The following is a 26,995-nucleotide window of genomic DNA, read 5'->3' on the forward strand; positions in this document are numbered from 1 at the left end:
AAGAAACCTGGAAATAAACCCTATCGTTCTTATAAGAGCAGGTTTAGGAGATTGGAGGAACGCTGTTCTTCCACAACCCATTGAATGGAAACCCATTGACTCTCTCATTCCTTCCTTGCCCCCAGCACTGCGGCACAGCCGAGTGACGGCTGGGACTCAGCCTCCTCTGTGAGCTGCACTCTATGACATTATCCCCGCATCATCACCGCCTGGCTTGTCTCCCCAACCCTTCCTCCTAGAGAGGGGAGCACGTTGCTCGTGAAAGAGGCACTAATCTACAACAAATCTACTTTTCCAGTCCTGACACGTTGAAGAAGCCTGTGAGTATGGAGGCATGGCCGTGCTGGTCCTCTGGGGCTCGGCCTCCCAAGAACCAGCTAATGAAAACAGAGAACCAAGGGAAGCCCCTGGTGCGGAGCACTCAGCCCCGGCCCTGCTGGGGAAAACATGCCGGCTGCGAGCGGGGAGATAAGACGCCAGCCTATCTGTCTCACTCGTCGTTGAATAGAGTGTGCTTGATGCTCATCGCCATGGGCGCACTTAAGGGCAAATTTGACTCACCATGGATCATAACTCTCAGGTTGCCGCGTTGCTTGTGCAAATGGGCTCCTTTGCTCAGTCTTTTCACTAATGACGTCAGTGGAAGGCTGATAGCACGGCTCTCTGTTTGTTTAATTCAGTTCAGCTGTCACCGATGTATTGTGAAACTGAACAAACTAACCACAGTAAAAGTGCGCATAATGCGTGCAATTATATTTCACTTGATTTGACGGTGTCTTTCTGATACAAAAAGACCTCCAACTCTGTAAAGAATGTGCTCCTAGCTTCTCTGTCCCTCTTTTTTTTTCCCCAGCACCCATCTCTGGTGCTATTTCTGCCAGCATTGTCATTAGGAACATTTTATCTCCTTGCTGCTTGACAGATCCACTTTTCAACCCGGCAAAGGATGAGGCTTATAAATAACTACTGGGCCATTTTTAGCAAGTAAAGCATAATTATGGATAGGCATCTAAAAAGGAAGGTGCAGGCCATTCAGCACACGGATTGGACAGCGCTAATGGGTGGGTAGCATGCTTAAGCCTCCGAATTGGGAGCAATACAAAATGGTTAGGATCAATTTGAAGCCATTGGGACAGAGGCTTGTGTGGCTTTGCTTTTTGTGTATTCTAAAAATAAAACTGTATGATTTTTAGCTCCAACTCACCAGCACTGTAACCATGCTGAAACCTGCTGTACAAATCTCTTTTTTTGCTTCATTAACACTAAGATAAAAAAAAAAAAAAAAAAACTCCAGAAAAATAACTAGGGCAGGCATTGTGATTCTTTTCAGAGGTAGCGTGCAGCGAGAAGTGATGAATTTAAGTGATAAACGGTGTAACTTGCGGGCATTTGTGGAGTGTGAGGGAATGGAATTGCAGAGGTGCCAGGCAAGCGGTCAGAAGGGGTTGGGTAATCTCTCCCTGTGAGATCCGGACGGGCGGACTGCGCTTTCTCTCCCGTAGTCCTTTTGTCTCTTTTCATTGTAAGCCAACATTGTTCATTGCCACCGTTATATAATTGCACCAGACATGGTGGCACACACTGCATTTCACTGCAGGAGCTCCCCCCGCAATCCCCACGCAGCTGGGTGAGCAGGAGAGCTCCACGGGAGAGGAGGTGTCACCTGCCCCACAGCAAACACCGGTGGTTTAAAAGAGGAGTGACAATGGAGAGAAGCAGGGTGAACGAGTGCTCAGAGCTTCCAAGAAGGTGCAAGTTTAATCTCAAGTGGGGAAAAGCTGTTTTGTGCCGCTAGGAACCACTCAAATCCACACTGCAATTGGGATGATGGAGTCGACGGATGCAGGTCACATCTCTTATTGCCCAAGCTGTAGAGAGTGGAGGAGGGTGTGCATCAAAGCTGCCACAATAAGCTGTGCAATGTGTAGTCTAAAGAATGTGCTTTCTTTATGCACCCTTCAGTATTAGCGATGTGATGGTTTTACGCTTGAAGCTATCAGCTGATCATGTCTTTAAACAATCCCTGCTCACTCACTTCTTTCCCCTGCTAAATGGGGCATTGGGAGGCGCCCACAAAACCCTTTCATTTCCACCATCTTTTGTGGAATTGATGTATTTCTCCACGGCAGGAGTGTGGTGCACTGCTAAGGCACAAATCTTGTAAGGTTGCTTGTTTGATTCCCAGCAGGAGACACTGCTGTTGTAACTGTGAACAAGTTACATAAGCAGAATGGCTTCAGTAAACACCGAGCTATATAAAGTGATCATATATAGATGCCGTGTAAGTCATTGTGGATAAACTAAATATTAACTAAATATTTCCTGTAATGCCCTGCACCAGGACCCCCAGGCCAGATCAGGACCCCCAAGCCAGATCATATGCCAACATACTTGTCCTGCCAATCCCCAATTACCATGGCTACTTTTGCAAAACTATACATATACAAGAGTGCGCATGAATGTGATTATAAAGTGTGTTATAAAGAGGTATGCTAAGCTGCCGTGGACAGAGACGTCTGCAAATGATGTACTGTATTGCAAAGTTCTGTGATGGAGTATGTTGGATTGTCTGGATGAGGAGGTATTTATCACAGGTCACTGCATCACCTGCCCTGAAGTTTTCTTCAACGCGTGCTTAGAACGGTATTGAGCAATAGCACAATGTGGTTTGATGTGGTGCGCTATTCTTGGGGTGACCAGTTTCCCTGTCTTTATTTCTCTATAGGCGTCTAATGGGCGACTCAGCATCGCGCATTACCCTTGAGTGAACGTTATCAATCGACAGCGATGCTTTTACTGGGGAAATTAGACACTGCTGCACACTGTATGAACAAGGAGCCTTGTTCAAAGCGGCTGCCTCAGGGCTACAGGGCGTGATTGCAGGCCCTCACAAATGCTTAGGCCGGTAATGGAGGGTCGATTCCACCATGAGCAAGAGGCTGTGTGGCGGCAGTCTGTGTGGAGAAGAGCTGATTATCCATGCTATTACATCTCCTGTAACCCGCGGCAGGGGAGATCTGAATACTTAATGCTAATTGACTACATGCGAGCGCAAACATGGGGGCCATTGTTGTTTATTTGCATCACATTATTCATTTATTAGTCGATCCTCCCCTCCAGAGCTTGCAGTGCGTTTTTACGTTTTACACACGTGTACAGAGGAATTGCTGGAGCAACCCAGGTGAAGTGTATGGTCACAATGGCGATGCTCTATCCTGGTACTGAACCCGCAACCTACCGGCCAGGAATGAATGGTGCTGCATTGCATAATACTGTATGTATAGCTGGATAGGAGAGGAGAACAGGAGAACAAGATCTTCACCCCTTTTCTATCTGTCTGCTGCTCCCAAACGCAGGGAAAGCGCACGCTCTTGAGTCGAGAGGCAGCAAGAAGAGATGCTCCATTAAAATAGCGCAGAGGTGTCATCCCTGACCCAGTTCACATTGTTATGCCTCTCATGTCCAGTCGTTGTCAACAGAGCTCTCTCCTCTGGAGTGCTTCAGTTCTGCAGAAGGTTGCACACATTTTTCCCCCGTGTCTTCTACCTCTCTGACCTCCCCCGTTTCGGTCTAGGCTGAGGACACTCAGCTTCTCTGGTTTTCCATGTTGTTTCAGTGTCTTGAGCATATTGTACTGCAATGGAGTTTAAATTAGAATCTGTTTTCCAACAGAGTATGCAGTCCTCAGTCTTTGAAGTTGAGTGGCCTGTTTTCCTTAAATTCTGATTCTTCTTCTCTGTGCAAACTCAGGAAATCTCCTCCATCTCACTGTCATTTGATGTAGAAATAGAAGCAGCCAAATCTGAGCCCACAGTGTGAGTTTTGCAGAGCTGCCACTGTGGAGCCCACACAGAACACCCACTTGGTCGTTTTTTTTTTTGTTTTGTTTTGTTTAGTTTTTTTGTTAGTTTACTTTACTTATTCAGTATGCGGTGTCTTGAAATGCAGTATTATATACTCCCAAATAAATAAAATCAGCATAGGGAAATGTGGAACAGAATCCCAGGCGAACCTTACCAAGGAAAGTCTGGAAACGCTAATCTGTGAGGCAAAACTGCAGATTTAGATTTAACTGGATAAGAGACACATGTAAGCCAAATCATAACATCTAAGTAAACTAACATATTCCTAATTACTGGCATTTGAAATGGTGGTTAAATTATTAGGTTATTTGGTTACAGTTCTGGCCAATAAAGGCTCTATACAGCAATCCTAGTAAATGTAGGGAAATAAGCCCAGAAGCCTATTAATTACATCACCATGACTATGACTGGGTTTCGCCATCACTGCCATGGAAATAGTCTCTAATGAGAGGATCACGCCAACCACTGTGCTCACTTCATAAAAAATGCTCCCTGACCTGAGAACATCAGGTCACCTTTAAAACACATGCAAACACGTCATTATCTGCAAAGTTTGCTCAGGGAAGACACCTTGTTCTCTCTCATGCTTAAACACATCCCTGCTACCTTACACCTACTGTCTTGGACAGGGAACAGGGATTAAATTGGTAGCTTTTACATAGGTCCCATAAGCCTGATTTGTTTTAAGATTGAGAGCTATTGTTCTTACTGTGCTCCCTTGAGACAAAAAAAAATGTAAATCTGTTCCAAACAAGGACACGCTTGCCGCTAGCAGAGCTGTAAAGTTACTTGTATGTAATCAGAACTTTTCTCCAGTGCTGTTGCAGTATTATACAGAGCCAGGGGGTGTGTTACATGAACCAGGTGATCGAACAGCTAAAATGAAAAGAATGAGTAAGACTCCCACACCTTTGGTCTTTTGTACTGTGTATCACTAGCACACGGTGAGTCAGTCCATCCAAACCCTGATCCAGGATACAAATGATACAGATTCCTGATGCATTATTAGGCTGTTAATGAAACAAGCAAAGGGTATGGCATGTGGACTTTCTTACTGGGAATTCTATACAGGTGAACTCTAAATCTGTGCTTATGTAACTCTTCAGATATACTGTGAGAGGTATCGCTTACAGACAAGTTATATAATTGGTTGCTATGATCCACTCTCTTTGTCAGAATAGCTGGGCTGAGAGCTGGAAGTGAACAGACATGGTGAGGCTGCAGAAAATACATTTTAACGTTTTAACTGATGTATAGACTGAAACATAAAAATACTAGGAAGGAATCAGTGTACAAATATCAGTCTGCCACCCCATGATTGACTTTACAGAACATGCTGATGATAACCATTTTCACTGTTGCTGTGACAAAGTCCCATTATTTTTAGTCACTTCTAGGATCAACTACTACTGATTATATGATAATGTTTAGGGATGTCCAACTACGTGTTTGCTCCTTTAATGTAATTCCAAACACTACGTAGCAGAATAGGTCTGAATGTATGACAAATATAACATTTCAGTCAATGCAGTCCAGCATTTGCAGAGCACTCAATTGCCTTACCCATTATTCATTCATTCATTATTATCACCTATCTGTCCTGTTTTACCACTCTCTACTGTCATGTTTAATACGCACTCTCTAGTGCAGAGGTTTTCAACCTTTGGGAACGTCAAGGCACACCAACTTAAAAGTTGGTTATCGATTATGAAGAATGTCACACATATTATGATAGGCTATAATGTCATTAGAGAGATTTGACCCATATTGCGCTACAGCAGACTATCAAAGAAATCGTTTAAACAGACAGGCAATCGTATAATTTATTAAACATGCATTGAAGTGCATTGGAGCAAGAACTTGTCCGACATAGCGCGGCATCATGAACAGCAACATAATAAAATAAATAAAAGAAAGCAAAGCATTACACCATTAACCCTTTCGCACGTACGGTCACACCGGTGTGATTTTCCGTTTAGCGCGGATGCTAAAACCGGTGCGATTAGAACACTAGATTGGAAAAATTCTAGCTAATTTTAGCTTTGAGGAAACAGAGATTTAACGTTAAAAATATAGCAAGTGCTAACTGAAAACTATGGGAAGCTTAATAACGCTAATGAAAACATAACAAACCATGTAAAGTAACACGTGCGCTACTTAGCATAAAAATAAACGTGCAAACGGGTTAATAGCACAATATAAAACATCAGTCTTTTCACAGAGTATAAGTGCACACCTATATAAAAACGCACCGGGTTCCTCAAAATTCCACAGCACACCTCACTTTGCCTCAGGGCACACAGTTGAGAACCACTGCTCTAGTGCAACGTAAGCCCAATACACATGTTATCATTCTGAAATCAGGGGGTTGTACTGTTTCACAGACTCTGGACTCAACATTTTCTGTGTGCTAACCACTGGCCACTGATTCTGCCCCGTGAAGACTAACAAACATGCAATAACTCCATGACACACCAACTAACTGAATTCAGTATGTATGAATTTCCATACAATCAAAGTGTGAAGGTTGCAAGTGATGTGGCTAAAGCGGTACTTTTATTTGGCTTTGAGTCTGGTGAAGGGATTGCACTGGCCGTGGGCCGAGGTTCTTGATCCCGCCATGTGGATATCATAAACAGGGGCAGGAAAGGGGGAGATGGGGTGGAGGAGGGATACCATGAACAGCTGACATGGAAAGGGAATGAGCTGGATTTTTATGGTCGTGAACAGGACCAGTTTGTCTAGGTTCGGTTAGTTGCGTAGGAATTGTAAATTCCCCTCCCGAATCTTCTTTTTGAACTCCAGCTGTTGCTTGCAAGCTGTTTCTTTCACTTATTTTCTCATCTGTTGTTTGCGGTGGCATCTGTTTGCAGACAGATAAAATAAACCCGTGTTCTTGGCACTGTTTAATAAATTCCATATCTTCTGCTTCTGTCCAGTGTGTATTTTTGGCTTGGCATTAGCAGCTTTTGTGTTGCGTGTCTTATTCCATGGCTCTCTCGTTGTTTTTTTTAAGTGATTATACAGGAAAACTATCATTGTAAAGAAAACAGCTGGCACATTTTGTTACTGAATGATTATTTTTGACTGGCTGTTGGCAGTCCCTCACTGCTCGTGAAACCCAACACTGTAGGACTCGGTGAAAAGACTGCATGATTTCCGCTCACAGCTCATGAGGCGCTTGCAACAGAAATTATTCTTTCTTGCAGGACCTACTACAATATCTATGATGTTAAGCCTCATAAGAATCATGCCATACTCATGGTAATCATTAGAGCAATTAAGAGCTCCATCTTAGCTGTGTAATCAGTATTACAGGAATGCAGCGGCTATGGTCAAGGAAAAGGAAAAGGTTTGGCTCACTAAGTTCTAGACCTTACCCTGGCAACTGGACTTTCCCCTCAGATTCCAGACAACCTTCTTTGGCCGTAGATCAGTGACTGGCTAATCTCTCTCTCTCTCTCTCTCTCTCTCTCTCTTTCTCTTGCTCTATTTCTATCTGATTAAAGAGGACTGGATTGATTCTCCCCTTTTGCACCCCTGATTTGTATTCTGAAGTTTCCACAGTACTCCTTGGATCCTTGCCCATGGAGTACAAATGAAAAAAAAGAACTTTTAATTGCCTGATTCTCCTCTATTCTGCATGTTGCCTTGGAAACGCAATATCCATATCCCATCACCCTCCCCTCCCAACAACTCCCCCATCCCTAGGTTTGATTCTCTGACAGATGAGCTCAGTAGATCTCCCGAAACCTCCTGAGCCAAGTCCTAATAGGAAACTCCCTTTCACATCATTTACACCTCTTAGAGCCAGTCCCCGCTCAGGGATGGACCCGCGTCGGCCCCTTCTGTCCTGGACGCCTCCTGACGGAGCTCTTGTCTTGGGATCTGTGGCTCGGTGCATGAATCAGCGCTCGCCTTCTCTGGGGTGCTGTGAAAGTCCTCACAGTGTGCTGCCAGGCACTGCTGCCTCAACACACTCGAGATTGGAATGCCTCTGAAGGCCCCCCCCCCCACCCCCCACCCCCAGAACACTAACAATAAGAACCGCTGGGGTGCGTTCGAATGCCACAGACATTATACTGCAAAGCCTTGGCTGTGTCTGCCCACCTCATTCCTTCCAGATGCAATACGCACTGCGCTCCCATTATGCAACCGCACAGCGTGCAGGATCGGGCTGTTTGTCACTTCATGTAACGGGTAAAAAGTTGCACACAGACCCATCCAGTGATTTCTGTCCACAATGGAACTCTCTTTAAAAACCTTGTTCAACTGAAAACATAATTTTCCATTTCAGTGGTAACTCCATAACGTTGGGAAATAATGTTGTTCATTATTTTTCTATTTCCTCTTCATGTTTGTGAACATAAAGTACATAATTAACACTTTGGATTTCAAAGTTTTGATATCCTTATTGAGATATGCGCTATGCTCAGTTGGACCAGAGGACCAGAAACCATTTTGTTACAGACGCTTCTTTTGAATGGATGATTATTTACTGTTTCAGTAATCAGAACATTTTTAATAGATAAAGTACTTGTTTTATTTATCAGAACAGTGGTATGCAGGCTGGCAAACCAGAGAAAAAATAGGTCACAGTTACAAATGAAATGATCAATGTGCAAATACAAGCTAACAGGGGTAATGCCCAGCTGTATCAATATATCACTGTAGCATTCAGTTACTCTTTAACTAGGAAGCTGAATGAATGCATTGGTGCACAAAATCAAGGATGCACAAGGATGATGTACAATGGTATGACAGCAGCTAGCTAGCTTATGGGAGAGACTGAGGATCTAAGAAATAACTTTTATTTAAAAAATCAATATGGCCTGTTGGAGAGTATAGCAACAGAATAACTGTGAGGAAGCCAAGGACAGTAGACATATCTAACTGACACATCTTTTTCTTGCACAGCTTGGGAAGTGCCCTTTTAAAATAAATTGCTTAAACTTCAATATCTGCCACAATATCCTTATTCATGAATCTGATTCACTAACTATGTAGGCATTTGTCTGTCTAGTAGGCAATAAGGTAGATAAACATCGTGATACATACATATGGGTGTTCAAAGCAAAAATAAAAACTAACCTTTGCAGCAGAATGAGGGAGTCAGCTGCCATTGACAAAGTAGCATCAAACCAACAACGCAGAATAATGACTTTTATTACTATAAAACACACTTTGCATATTAGTTACTACTATGCAACGGTCCTATTCAATTGTGGTGCCTGCATATGGACACCAAGGGGTGACTGTTAGGCTAAAACGGGTTTTAGAACATTGGGAACATGGGACATTGGGATGTGATAGAGCCCTCTAGTGGCCAGGGGGGGCAGCCTGTTCTGGCTGCATGTAGCAAAGGCTTTGGAACATACCGCATAGCCACATTGCTTGTATGGGAGCTCAGAATGTGAGGCCCACCCACAGTGGCCATAGGACCCTAAGAGGTCACATGTTTCACTTATAGCCAGGGCACCTCCCAAGTATTCTAAAAAACGATTGAAATAACTTCACAGGTATTTCACAGGTGTCATCGAGATGCCATTCATAATTGCAGGTGGGCTCTAGAAGAGTGTAGATTCCACTGTTGAAAAGACACCTAGGGGATTAATATTCTATCTTTTCAGTCCTGTGTTCTCCTCATGTGTTCCACATCATGAAATGTTGAATATGATGTATATGCAGTGACCTTCCATCTGTACACATATGAATAGCTACACCAAGGCTTTGTAAACCATTTTTAATTTTCCAAACAGTAATTTCTATGACTCTGTCATTTCTGGTAATGCACCTCGGAAAGATTTGCCTGTAGCCTGCTCTTCTTAAGATCTCCATTGGAACATGAAAATGAACTGCATGAATGAACTTGAATTTCATGCAGCTAATTATATCCGCTGAGGAAAGTCTCCCTCGTGCCTTAAATGTGCATTAGTATGCTTTCTTTTTCCATTGATATGGGCTAGCTGCAAATACTACATTAATTTTCACTCGTGGTATGCTCACATTGTGGGACTAATGACCCATAATGTCAACTTATCCTCAGTCCATCGTCTCTCTGCTGTGCTTGGAAATAATGTCTTAGTGCCATGTACAGCCTTCTGAAAAGCCTCAACTGTTTTACATTTTAGTTGGAAGTCATGGACGGTGCCAATAACATAATGTGGTCAGTGGCTGGCTGTGCCTCCTCTTTGAAAGGGAAATCAGAGAGCCGGAGGGGTTTTCTCTGAGGGCTGAAAGCATTGACGCAGACTGAACTTGTTTTGAGGCAGAGCCATTTCTCAGAAATGGCTGAGAAGGGAGAGAGGGAGAGAGAGGACAGTCCTGAAGGTCTGTAGAATAAACTGACCAGAGAAGTGGGGACTCACCCCCAAGCTGTTATTGCACCAAAAGATTTAACTGAGTGGTCCTTGATTTTAAGATGTGAAGGACATGGAGACAGGCTGACAATGAGTGAATCGGCAGACGGCACAGTGTTGTGGAAACTGCAGCCGAATGGCCTGTGACAAATTTAGATTCTTCAACTGGGCCTGAGCGACATACAGCTGCCCATAATAGTGGGCCTGGCAGTCTGGCATAGGGGAACTCTGTCAAGCGGCTATCGCTGTTACAGATGGCCACACTCCTGCTCTGTCCTAGTGTGCTTCATATTATGTAAATAAAGATTTAAGGATAAGGAAGCTGCAGTAGTCCATATATGTCCTTATTTTTCCAAACCATTTTCATATAAGTGTTCAGGAAGGGGCAGTCTGCTGGTTACTTTTGCACCTGAGGCAAAAGTGACTTAAAAAAGTCATTTTTTAATTGCTGAAACCTTACTGATACACAAACAATACATTACAGCTGGATATTGACTGAGGCCATTATAATTCAGTGCCTTACCCAAGGGTAAAACAACCTACCTGGGAATCAAGCCAGCAACATCTGGGTTACAAGCGCTGTACTTTGCCACTACACCACACCACTATCCGGTGTTTGGGTTATGTAAGGAATAATTGCTTTTCCTGTATATGCAATGTTTTCTCTGGGTTTTGAATTTAAATGTGTGCATGCTATACAATGACACTGTCTAACCTTGAGGGTTATGGTAACAATGGTTGTGTCTGTCACTGGTTTGAAAAGCAAAGCAAAGGAATATAAGGGTCATTCATTTGGGATGAGGAATTCTGAATCATCAGCAGGGACCTGTGTAGTCATTGTCCTCTATCATCACCTGACAACTCCTACCTTATAATTAAATGCACCAACAAATATAAGACCTATAGAGTTTACACTTTTATGTTTGAAAAGAACTGTTTGAATATGGATTCTCACCTTGGGGCATTTTGAAGCTTGACAACGTTGTTTTTCTTTTTCATCACATTATGTTCTCCCAGAGTGAAAACCAATTAATTTTCATCACAATTAACAACCTTGCTTTCTAATGAGGGAATAGATTAAAAAGCCCATGTTGATGGCAGAAAATAACTGCTGGGATGCTGACAATCCCCCTCCAGGCTTGGGACTTGGACATGTTGTCATCAAAACAGGGAAACATTTTGATCTTGAGAGGAGTTAATTTCCCAGACTTTCGTCTCTATTTTTGTGTCTGACTGCAGCGTTTTGTCTCCAGTATGGAAAAGCAATACACTGGCAGTTGAAAGTAATTACTCACCATACACAAAGATACATACTTGCACTGAAGAATGCCTTTTGGCCTGAACTGCACAAGTAATTTGAAGCCTTTCCTGAGATTAGTGCTAGGAGCAAATTGTGGATGCGTAAGATCACAGGGCAACAGCACTTGTCATTGGGCTGGCAGTGTGATGAAGCGGTATGAGGAGAGAATTGAGGTTATGGGTTGTCGTCACACATGAGTTCACTTGAGGACTCTCGGGACAAAGTTGTTATATGAGCAGACCCCTGGGAAGGTTTTGAGAGCTCTGAACCTCCAGACCCCCAACAACATGTCAAAGAGGATAAAAGAAGTGTGAAGCAGTTATTAAGCGAAACAGGACCAACAAGATATCATTAATATCACTAATGATTTGTGGTATCATGTATAGTATCATAATTGATCAACCAGTTGTCTCACTGGTAACCCATTTCTTTGGCATATAGTCTACCTTACACAGCTGTAAAACAACTTGCCGCACGGGTCGTCCAAGATGTACGATAGTCGTGAGGTCATTAATTATCATAAGGCATGATGATTGAGGTGAATCAAGTTGTAAAATGAATGTGAGAGGAAGATTGTGGGAAGGATGGCAAGGCTTCGGGAGAAGAGGAAGAGGGAGGAGAAGAGAGGGGCAAAAATGATTTCCATTTCTCCAGTCACTGTTTGGTAAGCCTGATTTCAGGGCTGTCACAGTTGTTCTCTGTGGTGTAGCTGATGATGATAAACACATAATAATCAAGGAATGGAGCTCCCTAATCATGATCACACCTGTAGCAGCCTACTCGTGGTTTCCTTTCCTCCCTGCTGAAACAGAGGAACCCCCCCCACACACACACACACATACACCCTCACAGCGCCACTGTCCCCAACCCACTCTGCATCCGAGGGAGATTTCTGCTTTACACAGTGAGCTCAGGCTTGACTTGTATTGAATTAGTTATTTATTGGAGTGCTGGTGCACAGGTTTCGAACATGCCCGGGTTTGGGATATCATCAGGGTTTTGCCCTCCCATGTCCCTGTTGTTCCAGATAATGCATTGCGGTTCGTACTTATGCAGCCCAGCTACATTCCAGCCATTCTGAAAAATTCTTTTTTTGTCATTGGTTATAAATATCCAAAGCCCGAGGAACTGTGGAAATTAGATATTCAAATTTATATGTCAGTTTCAGCTGCTGTGGAGTAATAGGTTAGTAGTTAAGCTCTGGAAGATGCTGCACATATGTTATACGTTATATATGTCTTTTCTGCCCCCTGTTTTCCTCCCCTGAAATGTGGCCTTTGATTTACTTTTTTCAATCTGTCTGGGAAATTGGCTCATGCTCTCCTGTTTAGTTCATTAAAATTCACTTCACTCCTCTGAAGTCTATAAGATAAAACAGATTTTCCAGATCTATTTAACCCTATGGACCCTGCCCTATTTACAACTAAGGACAGGTGTATACGATAAAATAATTTCTGCTTGTTGAAAGAAGGGGTTGACTTGAATCCCACTCTAAAAGCAAATGTGTCAGCTCAAGCATCTCTGTAGAAGCTGATAGTATATATTATCTAGATGTATGCAATCCAGACAGTTTATCAGAGGGACATTCCATTGCTTAGCATTGTGAGTTTGAGTGCCAAATGCAAATATGCACAGAAATCAATGCAAACAAAAATACATAACTATACACATTTTAAGTGCAATGAAACAGATGTAATAATATAACAGATCATATTTCAGTTATATTCCTGCAAAATCTGCAAAACTGTACGTAGACTTTGCACAAATTATTGTTGAGCCAAATGTATGTTTACTCGACACACTGAAAATGAGAAGCTTCATGTACACAGCAAATAACTGGGAAATTTCTACAAGCAAAAATGAGTTATTCAACAGAGAATAAGGCAAGCTCATATGGCTGCAGTTTGTAGCTTTTGCTTTCTAATGCATACAGATAAAATGCAGGTTTAGCTCCATATTTATAACACAATTAAGACCAAAGGTAGCAAAAGACAAGTGACTTGAAAACATGAATACTTTTTTTAAATGTGATCACAAGGCAGGAAATAAACACTTGCTCAAAATTTGCGTATTGATATAAAGCCCACCCAAAGTATTCAAAAGGTCATTTGTAACAACTTCATTTGTAGCAAGTTAATGTTCCTGTGAAATTCCTGCTGGCTGGCTTGCCAAAGGGCTTTGAAAGCAGCAGGCCTTGAAGTCCCAGGTGGAACTGCAGCCAGGGCTAGCGGTCACTGATGTTTGAAAGGGAAAGGTGGACTTTGATTAAACCTGTGCTCAGAAGATCCCTCTCCATTTTATCTCCCACCTGCAAGCGTCCAGGTGTAATGAACAAAGCCTTCACTTCTGAGACTCACTTTCAGACAATAGCACTGCTCTTAATTGTTTCGATTTTTTGTGACTTTAACCTAAAATAGTTCACTTCATAGCAAGTTGTAAGTTTTTAATTAATTTGATTTCTTTCACACTTGATTTGAGAGCTGAATGATCCCAACAAGTTTTAAAAAGGTGTTGTGCATGGTATCATTTCCTTTAGGATATGCTCTGACATCACTTCAGCACATCAACTCACCTAGTACACACAACCCATCATTATATGACTGTGTGGCAAAATGTTGACCTTTTCAGAGTGTGGTTTCTCAGCAGAAGGAAAATTAGCAGGCAGTTTGCAAGGGGAAGGGCTGAATCTGGCAGTGAAGCTGTGTTGGGCTGGTTATAAAATACCTTCAGGGAAAATATGTAATTTTAGCTTCAAATACAGTTATTATTGTTATTATTATTATTAATAGTATTATTATTATTACGTATGTGTGTGGCAGACTCCCAAAAACTCTTATCTAAATCTGTTTACAGAAACTAGAGATTACAGGGCAGGAAACAAAGGGCCAATATGCTTGTATAGGATGTGCATCATACTCCTCTGTAACATGGGGCTACAGGCAAGTCCAATGTAAATTACATTCATAACTGGTAGTTGGTATCAGTACAACTAAAACAATGAAATGAATTTCAAGCAGACAAAATGAGGCCACTGCTGCTATCATTCTGGCAGATTTGTGTCTTGTTTTGCTGTAGCATCTCACTGATATTTATTCCTGGCAAAAGATTCCCTTTGAAACAAACCCCAGCTGCTATCCATTTGAGGGACTATTGAGCTGCATTTTCTGTGTTGCCTTTGGTTACACACCCACTTCAGCTTGTCGGACATGGGTTTGCCACAGAGTTTGGTTAAAACCATCTATCAGGCGCACAATAGCTTCGTCTGATGTGTAGTGCTCTTGCCTCACGCTGTTATGAAAGGGGCCTCTTGTGAGGTGACCTTAAAGTTCAGGAGCGTGTTGTCTGAGCCACAGCACTGTCTGTTGACTGTGGCCTGCACTTTTGAAACGATTCCCGTTGAGGCGGCGAGGCCAGGCAAAAGGGCCGCCACTCTCTGTCTCTCTCTTTCTCTCTCTTTCTCTCTCACTCTCTCTCTCTTTCTCTCTCTCTCTCTCTCTCTTTCTCTCTCCTCCTTTGTTTTTTTTCCACACGTGGAGATCACGAGTAGAACGAAGATCTAAGAGCACATTTACACCAAAGAGAGTCCTTGTCAAAAAAAAAAAAAAATCAAAACAAGTTTTTCAGAGCAGACTTCTTTCATGTTGGTCATAGCTGCTACTGTCTGTCAGCAGGGGAATATAACAACAGGAATACATTTCTCTGTGTCAGGTGCTTTAGAAATTAATAAAAATGTAAGCTATTACAGGTAAATCATTCATCTATAAAGCTCACTTTTTGATTCATTGACTTTTTACTAACAAGGCATTATTAGTGTTGAGGATTTCATACCAAAGAGGCTAGCTAGTTTGCTATATTAAATTCGAATCCGCATACCTGCTTCAGATTATCATCATATGTGCATACTCTCCAGTAATAGTAAAAGCCAGTAATAGTAGTAGCTTGCAAAATAAAAAAAGGCAAAAAAGTCACTGATGGTTATCATCCAGCAGATAAGCCCATAACATGGCAACATTATGCATACTTTTGTACCTTTCTGAACTGAACATTCTGTGATACAGTGTCCTTTGAGGCAGCCTGAATTATATGTCCCAATGGTTCTCAAAAGGCAGGGCTTTGACAACAAGTACATGATCTACCTGCTTAGTGAGGCTTGTCTTTCTGTCTCTCTTTCTCTCCAATGTGTCTTTTTTAATTAAAATCAGGTGAACATTTAATGGAATTGCAATTACTGTTAATGGATTCATGTGTCACCATCTCAAATACCGTATGTCAGAGTTTTTCAGCCCATGGAATTGCTTATATTGTATGTGAGAATAGTTGCAGCTTTAGCTGTCACAGCTATATACAGTATGTTATTAAAGTGTCAAATAATTTGCAACAACTACATTACTGCATTAATCTACATTAATCAATCATTGTTTCCAAAGGATTTCAAAAAGTATTTACTTATTGTTAACTGTATCAGCATTCACTGGCTGGATTTGAATTTGTCTGAATAATAGTTGGAACAATAGTTCACCAAATCATACCCTAAATGTTTTAATTCCCATGCATTCTTAACACTACATAAACTTCTGTAAGTCGTGGGTGCTAACTTGAGCTGTCCACTGCTGTCAAAATACAGGGGTGATGAAGGGAAATACTGTGTAAACAATAATACTGCTACTATGCTGCATTAAGCATCAAAGGGTGCACTGCTTAAGATCTCTGATGTTAGAATGTGTAGCATTGTATCATACAAGCCTGCTGCACAAGTTGTCCGTTTAGTAATAAAGGTCTTCGACTTCATTTAATTTAAATTTACCAGGAGAAACACCCTTCTTCACTGGATTCAGTGTCCTGTTTTCGTCCCAGTCCCAGGATTGGCAGTACAGTCAATAGAGGCCCTTGCCCTATCTTTCTCCTCTGAAGCCTTGGCCTTTCTCCCTGCATTGCCTCATGCACTGGCAAATTAGCCTTGATTAAAGAGGTAAATGTCACGCCAGTGTGTCTGGGGCAATAATGGGGCCGAATTAAAGCGTCGTTCATCTTGTCACCTCGGCCCCGTTGCATATCGAGTGGCTCTGAATCACAGCATCGATTGCAGCTTGGCCCCTGGGCTCTGTCATGCCTTTCTGCCACTCTTTGTGTGGTGATGCTGCGGCCCCCCACATTGCCACCCTGCACCCCCCCCCCCCCCCACACACACACACACACACACACACACTTTCTGTCAGAAGTCACAGCTTTAGTGTCACCTGCGTACAGTGTCAGCAATGCTTTATTGCCAAAGCACTCAACCCAATCCATATTTATCCACATCATGGACTAACAGTCATGTTATGTCACACTTAGAATCCCCTAACAACTGTCCACAAGAACAGAACAGAAAGCCAGAGGCCCCTGTCCCACATGCCAAGGCACTGAATTTCCACACTGAATATTTATGAATATTGTGCATTGTAGCTTACAGTTAGAGTGATTCAGACAGGTTCAGTGGTTAGAGTGTCAGCCCTACCTGCGGAATGTTGCATTCTCGGACAGGTCAGAGATATTTGTTTATTATCCAGTGATGCTGTCATTCTAGCTCATTTTGGCTGGCTCGACAGAGCAAACCGCATGCCATCGCTGGGGTCAGCCCTGCCACGATCACACACAAGGCACATCTTGCTGGGGCCGAGCCCTGTGGTGGTGGTGAGGGGGGCACTGTCAGGGGATGCACCACGACAGCAGATCTACCTCAACTCAAAGCACGACAGTGGGAACATTACTCCATAACACCATCTACGTGTCCTCTGCCACCTTCCCTGCTACCTGTGCGCCCATCCCCAAATCTCTCTTCCTCTGTCTTCTACAGGGATGTACGGAGGTACCCTGTCGGCATGAGCCCTGGGTTGCCACTCCCGATAAGAGCAGAGGAGGACAAAGGGCCAAAAGCTTCACCTCCCTGGCCCTGATTACTGCTTCCAGAGCTGCAGCATGGGGAGATGGCTGTTATCAGGGCCAGGCAGGAATGCTGTGCTCTCCGAGCCCTCTGCGCCTCGCGGGAAAGGCAATTAGCCCCCGCCTTAAGTCACCAGGATCTCTCATCATGGGGTGCCAAGTGCCTCTAGTGCATTCCACTCCATACGGAGATAATGGGTTATTTTTAATGCTGTGAAGGAGTTAAGGGTGCATTACCAACGCTGGAAAGGAGGAACAAAATCCTCTTTGATCAAGATCACAGAGTGAACTAGTGACTCATGCCGTTGATGGGAAGAACATAATGAATGTGAAGTTCTTTATTTCGAGTTCGTGTTTCATGGCTCTTTTTCCCATCATCAAATATCAATGGATATCACAGAATTTGTGTGATTTCAGGTTTTTGTGTGTGTCTGCTCTGACATGTTGTCAGCCAGTTTTTAATATAAACAGTGGTTGTGAAAATGTCATGGGGCGAGGTTGGAGTTAGGATTATTAATGCAATTGGCTGGGATCCTCACTTCGCCAACTGGTGTCTTCCTGCTACAGTCCTCTCTCCTTGGGCCAATCTATCAACAGCACAATGTGCGCACGATGCAGTCACTCTTCACAAATGGTGTTCAGTTATTTATACCGAGACACTTTGGTGGAAAAAAGAGATTGAAATCGTCTTGTTTACCAGCTGCTTTTGCCTTTTGTTCTGATTGTCCTCTTGTCCGGATGATTTTGTTGAAGTATTAAATCCTTGTCGAAGTTACATGCGATTCCAAAGGCATCCCTAATTTGTGGCTTAAGAACATGAGTCATTGCTTTAGCGCTTAAGTGCGTGTTGAGATTTGCGTTTGAGTGCATTCTTCGGTGGTCCCCAGCGCTGCCCTTTGTCGAGTGGTCTCCGCAGGCTGTGATTTTCGCCCTTGAGCGACGCTATCTCACTGTCACGTCGCGCTGGAGTCAGGTTTGCACAGAAAATGCTTGATTGGAGAGTTGGAATCAGGGCTGGGGGGTGTGGGGGTGGAGTGGGGGGTGAGGCCGCCAAAGACAGAAGCCCCCACATGCAGAACATCTGGCAGGCGTCACTGCTGTTATGATTCTGCATCAGACTTGGTGATCCTCTACTTTGTTGCTGGCGGCGTTTAAAAAGCTCACTGATTGCAGAGTCCCCAATAATTAAAGCAAAAAAAGGAAGAGTGCTCTTTGTCATTGTTTAACTGAAGTAACAGATATTCTATGCTATTGGAGAGCATTGGATGATCTAAGCTGTTCTGTTCTTTCTAAATGAAGAGGCTTTTGCTTGATGTAATTGAATATTATGTTGCTGTTTGTTTAGTCCATTATATCGGCATTGTAGCCTTGATTGCAAATCTAAATTGTAGACTCGGGCAGACAACAAAGGAACAATCTGCACTGTGGAAACAGGGAAACGCTTTAAACCTCGGCTGTAAATACAGAGTTATTGGAGGTATTGGCACATTTTATAGGCGGTCTGAGCCATTTCGATTGCCACCTGGCTTTTCTTTTCAGGACATCTCATGGAGAGCCTCATCCCTGTGCACAAGCTCGATATTTATCCTTCTTGGCTTTTATCTGTATCCGACAAAGCACAAAGGTGGACAAAATTGCTGTAGTGTGAAATTGCTTTAACCCTTGTCATTTTCATTTTGCGCCATCTCACGGTCCTCGCCCTAGACTCAATAGTAAATATGATTAGAAGTGCCGTTGTCAGTCCCACCTGGGTGTTTGGGCACTCCTTTCAAATAGCCGTGTGCCCCATAAACCCATGCTCATTTTACAAAAATAGATTGTTTCTCTTCCCTCTCTCTGTTATGTTCTGCTGACCTACTGATTCACATCGACTCTCATTTATCATCTCCGTCAGTCCTTTCCATGTAACAGGTGGTTGTCAGTCTGCTCCTAACTCGTGTTTAAATGCAAATCGATGCTTGAATGGTGTTGTGCATGCGCTCGCTGGTCCAGGAGTGTTGTTAGCCTGGTCCAACATGGTTGCTCAAATAACTTGGTTGGATACACCTCTGTTCTCTCATGCTGGAAGTCGGTCTGGAGAAGAGCATCTCCTGAATTAATGTAATGCAATATAATAAAACTGAGAAGGGCAAATCTGAAGTATCTGAAATCCCTGTCGCAGCGTGAACACCTGCATTTCGTCCACCCCCACCCCCCACCCCCGGGCTCGTGCTATTGATCTGGCTGTGCTGTCCTACCGTTTCAGTGTTCTGCTTGAGAAAGCCGTTAAACCCCAGGTTAATGAATAGGGGATGCTCATGTCACTCCCCCTCCTGCAGTACTGTCCTACTTCCCTATCCTCTAACTTGCAGGTTTTGGGTCGTAATGAGACGCTGATGGGTTTCTGTGTGGAGGGCCGCGTCGCCGGCGATTATTCCACCGACTGGGTGAATCAGCAGGTGCACAAGGCAGCACCACAGGCTGGGTGAGGGAGGGGGGGGCCGTGATCCACACCAGGGCCCCCCTCGCTGCGGGGGTGATCCCCCCCCCCATCTGCTGGACAACATTTAAATCCTTGCCCTGGGATGAATTATTGAGCGCCCCTGTCAATTTTCTTAAAAATTGATTTTATTTACGCGAGTCCCCGAGTGACGGCGCATTCATTATTCAAAGTCGCGGCTCGCTGGTCACCGTGGCGAGGCGTGTGCCTCGCGCTCGGATACGGTCAGGCCAGCGGCGCTCTCCGCGTCACCATGGGGATACCTGTACAATGGCTGGAAGCGCTCCAGTGGGTATTTTTGGCCGCTGTCGGCCGGTCGATTACTTAGCACCTGTGTCACTAATGTATTCAGATGTTAATCTTTGCTTTGTTTTGGAAACACCTGGGTCCGCGTGTTCGTCGCTTGAGCCAGATGTAATTCTAAATTCTAAACACCTCTGTTGAACTCAGCTGTCTTTTCTGTTCATGGCTTTTGTTCTTGTTGCCAAATTACAGGCACATAGGACAGGGCAGTCTAACATTAGACCAGTGACAGGATGTGCTGTACAGTATGTCACTCACAACGCCAGCACTGTGCCCAGGCATTAGGTGCACATCCATCACATTAATCTCAGAGGAGTGGAGGATGAGGAGGGCATGACGGCACAGACAGATATAAAGAGAAAAATAAAGAGAAAGAGAGAAAGTACTATGTTCTGCAATAGGACAGGCATTGAGTAAAAACGCATGAAATCACCTCGCGTGACACCCTCGTTGCACCCCTGCATGTCATTTAAAAGCTGCCCTTATTTACTGCACTCTGTATTGCGGGGAATTGAAAGACAATTTAATGATTTTTTTTTCATGCAGGGAAGTGGATGGAGTCTGGAGTAAGTGTGCTGAAATTGGCCTGTCATTTTTGCTTCGTTTATGTGGCAAAACAAATTGAGATCGCTCTTGTGAGACTCACAGCGAGGAGGTGGAGTAATTTTGCCATTGTTATGGTTAATAAAATATTCAAAAGCAGATATCCTGCGTTGTTTGTTTTTATAAACATTTATACACATGCACACAGTGAGTCCTCAGTAAATCTATGACAAGACAATAAGAGATCAATAAGCTAAGTGCTTTTAAAAGGTCAATAAAGTGATTTATCATCAATTATTGTAATGTCTTACAAACATATTTTATAGCAAAGTATTGCAGAAGTGAAATTAAGTCCCACCAATGCCATGATAGAGAGAGGATCCAGAGACCCATCATTAACCCCTCTTTTGCACTAAAATACCAGTGCTGAGTTCAATCAATGCAGGGATGATCTGATACAGTTTTGCAACATAAGTGTTCATTTGCACTTCACAGCCCACTTGCTAGCTTTTATCTATATTGATTTTTGGTAGTATGCCAGCAGGAGATGCTGCCAGCAGGAGTGTTTTGTGTTTTGGGGAGTGTTCACCTGCATCGAGTGGCACAAGCTGAACCTTCATGGGTGGTCCCCACAGCCTGTCCCACAGGTCCCTCCGCTTCCAGCTCCGCTCTCCCCTGTTCTCACTCCTGCCCCTCTCTTATACCCTACCCTGTACTGCTCCCACCCTGAGAAGAGCAGCGGGGGGAAACACTGGGCCTCCTAAGTCGCCTAGATTTGTGTGTCTGTATGTATAGTGGTATGTGCATACTATGTGTGTGTGCCTGTATGTGTGAATATTTATGTATGTATGTGTGTTTATGTATTCATGAGAATGTGCGTAAATGTGCATACTGAATGTGTGTGTATATATATAATCATACATGAATCGTGCGTCACTCCTCTGCTCAACAGAGGACCTAATTTTAGGTGGCGTGTGCCCAGGCGGGAGGTGGACAGACGCCCTCACTTGAGGTGTGATGTTTATCGCCGCCTTTGAGGAATCGCTCTGACAAGAGCTCTGATTTGTCTCGCCCTCTCCCTTGTTGTGGGGCCCTGTTACTGTGGCAACTGGAGGACGTGATAAACAGCAGTCAAATATGCAGGACGGAGCACCAACCACGTAAGAGGGCCCTGACCTTTGTAGCGATGCCGCGTCTTCCCTCTCTTAGATTATGAGCACTGCTGCGGGCTGTCGCGGGCTGCTAACATTTGTGACGTTCTGCTGAAACCACTAAAGTAGTGCAGCAAGCATCTACCTCCTTTTCTCATAAGCCGTATGAGATCTGTCCACCGAGCTGAACTGTATTTATGAGTCTTATGACACATTCATGCTCAGGAGTGAAGCACAATATTCTCCCAGACTATGTGATGTTCACACTGTTGTCAGGCATCCAGGCATGGCAACGTTAGAGTAGAAGTGTTCCCTCATAAAATAATAGGCAGTGGGGAAAGGGATCAATAAAGCCTTGAATTCTTTCCCTGCAATCTTGTCATATTGGCACTTAGCTTTGTGGGTCCTCTGAAATACGCTGAAAGTCTGAGCGGAAAAACAAGCAGAAGGAAAGGTTACTTTTTATTGCCATAAAAAAAGGGCTGAGGGCATACAGGCAGCCCTTCAGCATTACAGACTGTATGGTCAGTTAGCAGAACTATTGGTAACATTACCTGACAGAAACAATACCTACAAAGGACACCTTTGCATTTAGCTGTACTGCGGTTTTTTGACCACTGGATGTGTCATTTTAGAAATGAAATAGTCTTTGTATGATAACTTCAAGTTAATTAAATAATAATGTGACAATCTTTCGCTTATAGATATGTGAGTGCATAAGTGTTCCCCCCAGTGACGTGCCCCTAGGTGATGTGATAAATAATTAACACCAACAGAAGTGCCCGATTGAAATGAAACAATGAAAACCTGTGGGTTTTACATAAAAAAACACAATGGCCCTTGTGGCAGCCCTATGGTGTCAATAAGGGGTTAAGCTTGACAGAAATGAAATGGTGTGAGTTACTGCAGTTTTCCTGAAATGAATCATGTGTCCGGCTGTTGAAGTGCAGTTATTGTTTCAAAACTGGCTGTTATCACACCTTCCATGCTCAAGATGGAAGCAAAGTGTGAAGTTAATAATGTGTTATTTGAATAGATACGAAACTGGTCTGAACCCGATCTATGGCATCAGCATGTTACTGTTGACTGTGGTGTTCACCAACTCCGCAGGGAGGATTTACAAACACATCATCTGAGTGTTTTCTGCCTGTGCATCTGAGTCAGTCGTGGCAGCCGTCAATCCAGAGCTGACACAGGACCTGGGAGGCGTGCAAGGAGAGAAGGCTGAGAACTGAGCTGAATTCTGCCTGTTCTCTCCCTGATCGCTGTCTTCCTCTTCCTGCAGATCGAGGACATCGTCACTAGGATACAGGACGATAAGACCGGGGGCGTACCTGTCCGGACAGTCAAGAGCTTCCTGTCCAAGATCCCCAGCGTGGTCACAGGTGAAGCGCCCATCCTCTTCCGTCTCAACGGCAGCAATAGGTTGGACTGAATGACAGACAGACAGACAAGTGCAGCATAGCTGGTTGTTCTGTGTTGTTGGCCAGGCTGTGTCCTCCCAGAGCCATTCCCGTAAGGTGTCCTGGAACAGGAGTCATGTCTTAGGCTGCTGTCCAAAGAGCACACTTAAAAGTGTTGGAGTTACACCTTTGATAGCCAGAGACATATCCCCCTCAGGGAGGAGAATGCATTGTGCCTTACTTAGCACGCATTGGAATAGGCCGTTCCATTTTTGTTTGGGATGAGGGTGAGCACAGTGTTGAATAAGGAAAAAAAAACATTAAGTATACTACAATTCCTGTAAATCAACAGAGCACAGGAACGATAGGGAAGCTGAATGTACAATGATCTTTTTCTTTTTTTGTATAACATACCCCTGAAATCCGTCATTACAGTTCCTGCTAGTATATACTTCACTGCACTTCATTCTAATTCATATGCAGAGTGCAAATGAATCACTGTTCTGCATCATAAATAGAAAATATTAATGAAAACAATTACCACACCACATGGTAGCATTTTGGACCTAGAGGCAAGAAAAAAAACTGTAGTTTTAATCACAGCTTTGTAGACACCACACCAAGCTGAGCAAATTTCATCCCCGCTGCTTCCAACAGCTTAATGACAGAGACTAGACAGCATAGACTGACATTAAAATTGGGTCAGACAAAGCTATTAGTTTTTCAGTATCAAAACACGCTTATGAATAGTCCACTTTGTCATCTCCTTGATCAGAGTTTCACCTTCCGGAAATGAACAACTGAAATTAAATAACTGAAAAAATACATGCTCTGGGAAATAAAGTGACTCAGGAATATGAGTAACATATGAATACCATCACATTAAAACATAGCTACTGTTTTCTGAGGACAGAGTGACTAAATGAGAGAGAGAGTGTGTGTGTGCACGAGCATGTGTGTGTGTCTCCGTGTGAATGTCTGCGTGTATGCTTGTGTGTGTGTGTGTGTGTGTGTGTGTGTGTGTGTTTGTGCGTGTGTGAGAGAGAGAAAGTGAAAGATAGCGGCTCCTACATCATTCTGAAAGCAAAGATGACCTTTTGTGGTCATGTTAATTACTTCCAGAAATAGACAGGAGGGCAGATTAAGGCCTGGCCAGCCAAAACCACCGGTGCAGCATGGGTAATTGTATATGGTGCTGCAGTCAAAAGGACTAAGACCTGGTTGCAGTGTCTATGTTTGATAGGGGGGGTGGGGGGGGGGCTCTCCCCTCTCCTCTAAACGACTCCTTCTCTTTAGACTCATTCCTTAGTCTTGGGGTCTCTCTTTTGACATGTATGAAAGACCAGGCTTGTCTGCATTTAGGACCACTGCACATTCTGTGGTTGACCAGTGGCTACAAACACCGGGAGCCCTCCATCATGGCAGGTGTACAGTCAGGGCTCATCCGCCCAAGGCTGTTTACTCAAAATCATGTAAATTTAGACATCCATTCTACAAACTAGCTCATATTATCTTCACTGAAACTGTAGGATAGCATAGATAATGAACTGTATAATGAGATTGTTATAGTACATTTGCCAGCTATTATTATAATTATAAATGTGCTACTTTAGTGGGCTGTAACATGATTTATTATCAGAGTGATGTGAATTGATGGGAACATTGCAAATTGAAAAAAAAAAATTGAAAGATATTGCATCACATTATTCGTTGTGTTTATAACCTGAAATGGTTAATAACGCTTTTTTATGATTTTAATTATATGTTGAAATAAATACCACCAGCTAATTACATAATTCTTCCCAAAAGACTGTGATATTGGTGAGCTAAATCTCATATTTACAGTTTGATTAATATTTTATTTATCATGTAATACAGTGAGCCCAGTGCCAGTGAGATAGGTGTTACACCGCTAACACCACTCAGTCTGCGCAGTCCAAACATCCCTTCTAAAGCGCTGCTTTGGAAATTCTTTGTCTGATTTCACTTGAAAGAAATTGCTGCAACTTCAATGCTGTGCCAAAGGACATACTATAAGAGCACATTAACCTGATGCACTTCCATGCGAGGGTTAACCATGGGTCTTTCATCCATAACAGGTTCAGAAATTGTCCAGTGGCTGATGAAAAACCTCTCTGTTGAGGATCCAGGTAAGACGGACCATCAATTAATGGAATGTTCCATTAATTATGTGTGTATGAACCATTTGTAAGTTAATAAAATCGTGTCTAGCATGAAAAAATTCCTTTAAGCAGTCAGACTGTGCTAACACGTGTCCGCGAGGACACTTTAGCCTTTGCTCAGATGTGTCCGTCCTCTTCTGCAGCTGAAGCCATTCATTTAGGCAGCCTCATCGCAGCCCAGGGCTACATCTTCCCCATCTCTGATCACGTCCTGACACTGAAGGATGATGGGACATTTTATCGCTTCCAGGTGAGGGAGCAGCAATGAGCCCCGCTCTCCAAACCCCCCGGGGCCTCTGTAATCTCAGCAGTAATGCGCCGTATACATCATCACATTAGCTGCATTACATTATGTAGATCCAGGACACCTTACTAAACTCATGCTGTTACACAATGCAGTGTCCTTTTATATGGCTGGATATTCAAATTATGTACCTTGTTTAATCAGGAAAAGAGCAGTGTCTCACCTGGGATTTGAACCTGGTGAGTTCAGTTCCTTAAGCGCCATGAGTTTTCATCTTGTTTCCAGACCAGAGAACATCATGGCTGCTGGATTTGTTTCAGACTGATCCCGGTGTATTTACCCATCATTAATTATCATCCTCTCTTATATCTGCGGCATCAGCTTTGTCTTAGCTGTACAGCAGTTCATCACATTTTCTGCTTTAGTTGCAGTAACCACTGTCAAACACGGTCACAGCACACACGAATAAATGTATGTTTCATTGTTGTCCTTATTTATCATTGCTGCAGGTGATTTATGGGAAATTGAGTACTTTTCCAAGTGGAGATCATTCCAGTTAATTGTTATATATCAGGTTGTGGACCTTGCTGACAGTTTAAGTGGCAACACATTTACAGTCTAATGAAACATAAGGGAAACCTTGTGTGCAGTGTGCTCATAACTGGTACTGATGTCAGCTTGAGCCTGGCGTAGCACATTGCCTGTTGTCTGGTTTTACACACATTGCGAGAGGCTAAAGCCTCCGTAAAACGCATATTGTCAGCTGATGCAGTTTCAGTGGGAGGAGCAAATGAGCCATTAAATTATCAGCACACTGCCAACGCGCTCCGGGGCGATTGCTTTGGCAACGGCATTGGGCTGGCTTCTGTTTGTGTCACATGCCCCCAGTTCACCACAGAATATGCCCACCTCTGTTTTCCTCTCCCTGGAATCTGAACACGATGTGCCTTCACTCCACAGACTTGGGGTTGGGGGAGGGGGGGTTGGGGGGGGAGTACGTCACAGACAACTCAATGGGGCTAAAAATAGACTTGAGTTATTTCAGCATGCAACAGGCGGACGTCAACAGTTGCCATAAAAAGGAGCCCGAACACAAACCCGTTTAAATGTAGGCATTCATCTCAGACGATCCTGGTTATTGTTAGCAAAATTGCTAAAATGAGACTTTGCCTGCACACCATGCTAAAAATAGGCTTTGCATCTTAGGAAGACTGAATTAATGACTATCTCCAGCTGTGCACTGAG

General features: G+C 43.4%; 1 protein-coding gene across 2 annotated transcripts in view; it reads left to right on the top strand.

Moving 5' to 3' along the window:
• Window positions 1–26,995, top strand: part of rgs6 (regulator of G protein signaling 6) — a 90,119-nt gene that overhangs the window by 46,499 nt on the left and 16,625 nt on the right. For both annotated transcript variants that reach the window (XM_036541859.1, XM_036541860.1), the window contains exons 3-5: window positions 23,206–23,305; window positions 25,423–25,473; window positions 25,650–25,756. In XM_036541859.1, coding sequence (XP_036397752.1) covers window positions 23,206–23,305; window positions 25,423–25,473; window positions 25,650–25,756 — 258 coding nt within the window. The remainder of the gene's footprint in view (window positions 1–23,205; window positions 23,306–25,422; window positions 25,474–25,649; window positions 25,757–26,995) is intronic.

Source organism: Megalops cyprinoides, chromosome 12 (assembly GCF_013368585.1).
Source record: "Megalops cyprinoides isolate fMegCyp1 chromosome 12, fMegCyp1.pri, whole genome shotgun sequence".
Classification (NCBI taxonomy): domain Eukaryota; kingdom Metazoa; phylum Chordata; class Actinopteri; order Elopiformes; family Megalopidae; genus Megalops; species Megalops cyprinoides.